General features: G+C 33.5%; 1 protein-coding gene across 1 annotated transcript; it reads right to left on the bottom strand.

Annotated features, from left to right (window-relative positions):
• Nucleotides 1-3,948: 3,948 nt before the first annotated feature.
• LOC113060955 (cofilin-2) lies at nucleotides 3,949-7,868 on the bottom strand. The gene is made up of 4 exons (XM_026230221.1): nucleotides 7,737-7,868; nucleotides 5,667-5,974; nucleotides 5,250-5,326; nucleotides 3,949-4,864 (listed from the first exon to the last, which is right to left on the bottom strand). Exons 1-4 carry the CDS (start codon nucleotides 7,737-7,739, stop codon nucleotides 4,752-4,754), a joined length of 501 nt encoding a protein of 166 aa, XP_026086006.1. The 5' UTR covers nucleotides 7,740-7,868; the 3' UTR covers nucleotides 3,949-4,751.
• Nucleotides 7,869-7,938: the final 70 nt, after the last annotated feature.

The following is a 7,938-nucleotide window of genomic DNA, read 5'->3' as shown; positions in this document are numbered from 1 at the left end:
GTTGTTTTATTATTACTTTCAATTACTAGATTGAAATCTGTATGTTAATTATATTATTCTATTATATTTATATAATAGGTTTGGATTTACTCTTATTTTCTTGGTATTTTATTATTCAGATATTTTGTATATTTGTCTCTACACTTGTATATAAGCAAAACTTTTACTGATTTTATTATATGAATAAATAAATAGCTTTTATATTATTGTTATTATTATTATTATATATTAATTTGAATACTTTACTGTATTATTATATGTTTGTTTTATTCATGTAATCTAATCATTGTAATGTAATGTATATTTGTAACATATTTTTTTGTAAAGCACTTTGTAAATATATTAATAAAATATATAATGTTTAATTATATTTATATTATTATTATTATTCGATTGCTGTTATAAATGTATTATATTATATTATATTTAGGGTAAGTTTCTTTTTAATTTTCTTATTATGTTTCCTATATTTTTATGTACATATACATGTATTTTATTTATTAGTAATAAGACATATTATATTAATGTATATATTCCTTACTATGTGAATAAATAAAATACATTATTATTATTATTATTATTATTATTATATTTAAGTGCATAAGAAGCGAGTTATAAATAGCTTATATAGCAAACTTCAAAACAGACTTATGATTGAAACAATCTCTAACAAAGTCTGTATAGTACAGGGTTCGTGATTGTGTGTTGATGTGATTATTCACCACTAGAGGACGACAAACTCACTTCAGTCACGGAGAGAACAGCTGCTGATCTTCACCTGCTGGTGGCGCGTGATGCTGTTATTACTCAAACACCCCACTAATTAGATATTTCAAGCCAGATGAGTTTGAAATAATCAAGCACTATTGGATAATTATTTTCATGACAAGAATCCAGATAACAGAATAATAATCTATGCTATACCACACTGCAGTTCATCTTCTTGGCGGTGTTATACTTATCATTATAAGATTAAAGCCAGGGCATATTTACATTTATAAAATCAAACAACCTCAAATTAATCGCAAGCTATAGGTGCATTTAATTCCTTGCATATTTGTAATTTATGCCTATTCATTTCATTGTGTCTGACCATATACAGTACATAATAGTTTTTCTTTTCAACCTGTTTTGCTGCTACATATGCCTGGTGCTGCCTTATATCAGTTCCAAAACATATATGTACACGTGTGTGTATATATTGTTATTATTATTATTATAATTTTTTGTTAAAGTGATGTTGAAACAACAAAACACCAGTTTAGGACTAAATCATGACATAGTTCCTACATGCAAAAATAAAAATAAAAAAATCCAAACATTGCAAACCTGATGGTCAATGTCTTTTTTTTTTTTTAGAATATTGTAACTACATTTTAAACATTGCAACTTTTCTCTCCTCACATTCCTTTCATCCCAGGAATAGTTCACCTAAAAATGAAAATTGAATATGTACTCAGCCTCAGGCCATCCAAAATGTAGATGATTTTGTTTCTTCATCAGAACAGATTTGGAGAAATGTATGGTTAGCCAAAATACGAGTTCATAATCCATAATAACACTTCCTCCAGTAAAAAAAAAAAACATGTCAGTGTTGTCCACTCAAAATTCACCAGCATATTTGTTTTGGACTGTTTTGTCTTGTAAATGGTGCTTGATCTGTGCAGATTTCTCTCCTGATTCAGGACTCCTAACCAGAAGGTAGGCTACATTTAAAGTAAAAAATGTTGTAATGATGGATTTGTTTTCTCATAAACACACAGCATTTCGCTTCACAAGATATTAACTGATTGACTGGAGTGCTGTGGGTTAGCTATTGTGATGTTTTCATCAACTGCTGGACTCTTATTCTGACGGCACCCATTTACTGCAGAGGATCCATCGCTGAACAAATGAGGGAATGCTGAATCTCTCCAGATCTGAAATAAACTAATCTACAGCTAATTTTCATCTTTGGCTAAACTATTCCTTTAAACCATTCCTTTAAATAGATCTTCAGTTTAAAAGAGAAGGAACGGCTAAGCCAGTGAAATGTTTTTAACAACATGTCGCTCATTCTCACGTGCTTTGCAGCAGCAAGCTATCAATACTCTGAGCGCGGTGGATCCACCCTTTCACTGCACAGAATCTACGGGAGAGCAAGGTCATTCGTTTATTTTCAGCACACTTGTCCAGACTCAGAGATTTGGGCTTACATGAAAGACACTTTGCAATGCATAATAATGGGTTATTTAAAATTTAGCAATGCAATTATACAACATTTTTATTAATTAAAGGAATTTTCAGCAAATCAGCATATTAGAATGATTTCTGAAGGATCATGTGACACTGAAAACTGGAGTAATTATGCTGAAATTCTGCTTTGTCATGATAGGAATAAATTATGTTTTAAAATATACTGAAATAGAAAAGTTATTTTAAATTGTAATAATATTTCACAAGAGTATTCTTTCCTATATTTTTTGTTATATATATATATATATATATATATATATATATATATATATATATATATATATATATATAACAATATAATACATTTAGTATATTATTAATTTAATAACTTTTTTGTAATTTGTTATTAATTTATTATTAGTAATTTTCTGTGAATCTCATTTGCTATCAATGAACTCTCTAGATTATTGTCATACGCCATTGAAAACCCCATTTTAGATGAATATCTGTCTCTATCATATCATATAATATCTAGGTTTGCACCCCCAGAATTCATGCCTACATGCACAAAAACTAGTTTCATAAGCATTACTAGAAATTTCCCTGAGGAGACAGCATTGTGTTCATAACTGAACCATAATCAACAGCACAGATGAAGGCCAGTACTTTCCTTCTCCGAGAGCTTTTATGGCAGGGATTTTGAGGGATTAGATTTGTAACAATCTACACATTGTGTTTTAAAATGGTCTGTGATATTTGAGAGCAGCCCCCTAAGAGACCTTCCTTTCATTGGTGCTACTTCACTGAACAGTGAAAACGGCTCTTTATAACCGCTGTCCAGTCTGTACTCTTTTGTAGCTCTTTGCAAGCATGTTCGGTTTTGCCATTTGTGGACAACGATGACAAGACACAAAAGCATGCTGGCCATAAATAGCGCCGAGCAGCAGAGGATTGCTCCCTGACTGTGGATCAAATTCTCCAAAGGGAAAAGCAGCCACTGGCCTCAAGCCCAGATCTACTGCAAGACCACGCTCATAGAAACGGCCTGGCACTACTGTAAGAAGCAGTGAAGGAGGCTCATTTCAACTTTATTAAGTGCTTTAAGACAGCGGCTGCCCCCATCTAAAGATGTATGCATAAGAGTTCAACGCTTTACTTGATTGATATGAAAGAATCAAAATCTGAAATACTAACAAACCATTCAATAACCAGAAAATGAAAGTTTGAATATTGCCTAAAGCAGATTTAAAAAGTTTGTACTGACCTTTTATAAATTAAAGGGTTTCATTTAAGCATAAAAATGTATAATACTGGTTTAAACTGTTACTGTTCACCCTCCAAAAGTTATAGTTTTCTGTTTAATTTAAATGCAATTTTTTGTTTTCCGAGCAAAAAAAAAAAAAAGCATACTTTTCCCTGATTTAAAGAAGACACCCACTAAAATATCATTCAGTTCCTAAGTTTTGCCCATTGGTCAGTAAATATTTTTTTTTACTCGTTTCAAACAATACAATTTAATATGCTCCCTTATTCTTTTATAGATTTACAATTATAAATAAGCATGTTTTTATAATTTTTACATATGGTGTTACACTGAATTGCAATGTAACATTATTTAAACCAAACCATTTTATTTTCCAAAAACCTTAAAAGTATACTTTACTTACATTTAATGTGGTGATATAAAATCACCTTTGAAAATTTTGACCTTTGAGTCGCATATATACAGCATTACAGGATAGATAGATCGATTTAACTGAGCCAAGAAATCCATTCAAGAATTCTGCCACAACATTTTATTTCAAAGTGGCACCTTCCTCAATCTCAAAAACAATGCTTCACTTCAGGCTGCAAATATTGCCATCTTTACAGATAATAGTGTTTTCATGTAGTGTTAAAAAAAAAAAACTCAGATCATTCCAAGCAGCTCGGCCTTCACGTTCAGAGGTGCGTTTGAATCAAACGCTGCAGTGGAAGAGTTCAGAACCCTTCTGTTTATGTCCATATGTGTAACAGGAATGAAAACTGTGCTAACTTCTATTCCAGGCCGACAGACAAAGAAATCCCAAAGTCCTCCTTCATCTGGTAGTGTAAAAACCCAAAGTGCTTTGTTATCTGCATGAACTAAATGTGTCCGCCATGTCAAAAGAGCCAAATTAGGTAGAAGAGTTCAAATAAATAGTTTCAAATGCGTAAAGTGCTTGTTAACGCATTGCTGTGAGGCATGAATGTACAGCATTCACATACAGTTCTCTTACAGCAGAATAGCAGATCTCTGTGAATACATCATAAAGATATCAACTCTTAATATCTGATCATACAAGCTTTCTACTGTTGTTTGGCAAAACACAAAGAGGGATACAGAAAGTTCTTCAGGGAAGTATAAAAGCTAACTGCAAAAGTAAGCTAGCATTCAACTGGTAGGCTTTTCTTACATATGTTAATGAGATCTCTTTAATGTGAAGAAAAAAATGAAATAAAGACAAACTAGGATTATTCCTTCATGATCATATGATAGAGACAGCTGCTAAGATGAGAGCGTGTGGATTCCAGATGGCACATGGCTGTTGTTGAGTCTACAATGGTCTCCCCTCCAGCGATACGACCACGTTTCCGCCCAACTTCTCTGCCAGGGTTGTGCGGTCCTGGATGTCGTCTAAACCATTAACCTGCCATTCGTGTTTGATACCTGTGAAAAGACAGGATTGCATTAGATTTCAAAATGTGGAGCGTTTTGTTTCAATGTGAATATGAAGTTATGCGTGCTTTCTTTGTTTCTGATCTTACTGGGATTGATTTTTTTTCTATATATATATATATATATATATATATATATATATATATATATATATATATATATATATATATATATATATATATATATATGTATGTATGTGTGTGTGTGTGTGTGTGTGTGTGTGTGTGTGTGTGTGTGTGTGTGTGTGTGTGTGTGTATGTATATATATATATATATATATATATATATATACACACACACACATATCAGCATCCAGATACTATCGGTTTTATTAAAATGCATTTTGGGTATTCTTGGTGAATATGACTGTACTCACCTGTAAACTTCTTCTTAATGGCATCTTTCGAGCTAGCATAAATCATCTTGCTTTTTAACGGCGCACCTTCAGGAGCCCTGTAATTAAAAACAGCAGTGCACATGCATGTGTTAGAGGACAGCAGAATTGAAAAGCAACAAAGAGCAAAGTTATTATTATTAACTTAAGCTTTTATATAGATGAAAACAATATTAGCATTCAAAAAATTCAAAGTACAAAAATGCATGAATAAATGCATTAAAAAAATAAATGATTTTAAAATGCATAAATAAGCAAAACAAAAAAATAAAATATATATATTTTCTAAATTATCTGCAATTATTAGGGTTGCAAAGGGGCAGAACATTTCCCAACAATCCTAGAAATTTTCAGCCCCTTTGCAACCCTAATAATTATCTTGCCAGTCAGACTACGTACCAAAATATAAATACCAAGTCTTCTTTCTTGGACTCTTTAGTTTCATAAGTGGCATCGTATAAGCCGTATCTGCAGTCATTGAGAGGTAAGAGCTTCACGAAGCAGGCGTAGGGGTCATCGACACTGTCTCCAATGTCTCCAACTAAGATCTGCTTGCCCTCCTCTACGACGATCTTCTTCTTGTCGTCGCTGAGGCAGAACAGCACTGCCTTTTTGCGCTTTTTCACCTCGTCTGAGCTTGAAGACTTCCGCACTTTCATGTCATTGAAGACTCTGATAACTTCATCACTGACTGTGACACCAGAGGCCTGCGATGAGGATGAGACGGTTTTGATGAAAACAGCAGTCTGTGGATCCATACTTGGATGTCCAAACTCTCCAACAGCAGAGTAAATAACATGATAATGCACGTCTATAGTAAAAATAAATACTGTATAAATCTACCAGGCAATATTAGAGGTAACAAGCCATGAGATTTGGATCACCTCACTGGCATTGAGCGATCTTGTACGTTCTGTGCACAGCAGCTGGTCTGTCACTACAAGTCAAATCTCTCACTCGCAATTAAAAAAACGCGCTGCAAGGCAAAGTCATAGCAGGGTGCCTGGGCCACGATACAAGTATGAGAGCTCCTCCTGGGACTTTTTAAAGACATTTGGATTCATGATCAATGACAATTCACCCTTAAACCAAATTAGGCCCCTGGAAAGTTGAACTGAGCATTAATCCATTGAAGCAAAACAGTGATTCATGTTAAATTCAATTCAAGTTCATTTGTATAGCGCTTTTCACCATGCAAATCATTGCAAAACAGCTTTACAGAAAATTCTATTCAAATCTCAAGTTGATGTCCAGAAATCAAGCAGTTAGTTAATGCCGTGTAAAAAAAAAATTGACAGTGAACACTATTAACTTGTATTTATCCTGGATATAAATAACTACTACAACTGCAATTAAATAAAGAATACATAATTTCTTGTTTTCTAATACAAATATTTAAAATTCTTAATTTTAAATAAATATTTGAGAAGCAAAATTACTTAAAATATTTGTATATATTTTGGTTTCAAAATAAGATGATAGTATATCAGACAAATAATAAACAAAATATCCAACCTAGTTTCTACTCCACTTTAACTATAAACTATTCAATGGATACAAGCAGCTTGTGATTTTTCTTTACTTTCCAGAGTAATGTACTTATTACATCTAGGAAAATGGCTACTTGATAGGGTTTTTGAAGGAATTTAAAAACAAATACTAGTAATACTAAAAGTTACTATCATCAATTGAAAAATTCTATTCAGAATATATAAAGAACAAAAAGACAAATTATTTTTTTTTCAAACTATTATAGAATAATGATATATATATACTAGTAACAGTATTTAGTACGTTTTTAATAGATTCAATATTTATTAATCAACTAGTGTCAACTATTGTAACAGTTAGTAGTATTGAAATGATGACTAGTTAAGTGTGAAGTAGTTAACAGTAAGTTAATGTGCAGCGGTGGCGCATGCGCACTGACGCGCTTTGAGCAGCTGGTGTTAGAGCTCCGACTCTTTCTCTCTCTCTAACACTATGGCCACTAAATCCTACTGAATCATGAACAAGTTGAACAGTTCACTCCCAGGACACACAACAGACATCTGACAGCATGCAACAGCATAACCGTTCTGATTAAATTCGTAGGAGTCTATCAGTTCAGTCCCGATCATTTATTTATTTCTCCAGCGCCAGTGAGTAAAAGTTGGAGAGGCGCGCTCAGAGTGATTAAAGCACCGGCTAAAATTAGCTTAAAATGGCCGCCTCGAGCTTCAGGCCTGAGTTAGAGATTCATATCAAACTAAAACTAATTTCAGTAACCACAAAATAAACATGGAGCCGAATAAAGCTTTATATTCTTCCACCGGAGCGCATACAATCAGACCTCGCCGCAGCGCAGCGTTACATTCCTGCAGGAGCTGAAAACGTGACAGTTGCGAATCAAAAGTTTGACAGTAAGTGTTTCAAAATATCATTGTAACATCTATTATAAACGATGTGTGATAGAAGACCTGTTCTTACCATGCTGTCCGACGCGGTGAATCAATAAACGATTATTTTCTTGGTTCTTCTATCAGGGAATCTGAACAGCCGAGCCAGTGCGAGTGTGTGTGTGAGAGAGTGAGAGAGAGAGAGAGAGAGAGAGAGAGAGAGAGAGAGAGAGAATCACTGCACAGCCGCAGTGAAGGGCTGCTCAAGCATATGCACTGTCATTGGGACACTT

Source organism: Carassius auratus, chromosome 42 (genome assembly GCF_003368295.1).
Source record: "Carassius auratus strain Wakin chromosome 42, ASM336829v1, whole genome shotgun sequence".
Classification (NCBI taxonomy): domain Eukaryota; kingdom Metazoa; phylum Chordata; class Actinopteri; order Cypriniformes; family Cyprinidae; genus Carassius; species Carassius auratus.
This window is presented reverse-complemented; position numbering and strand designations above follow the sequence as displayed.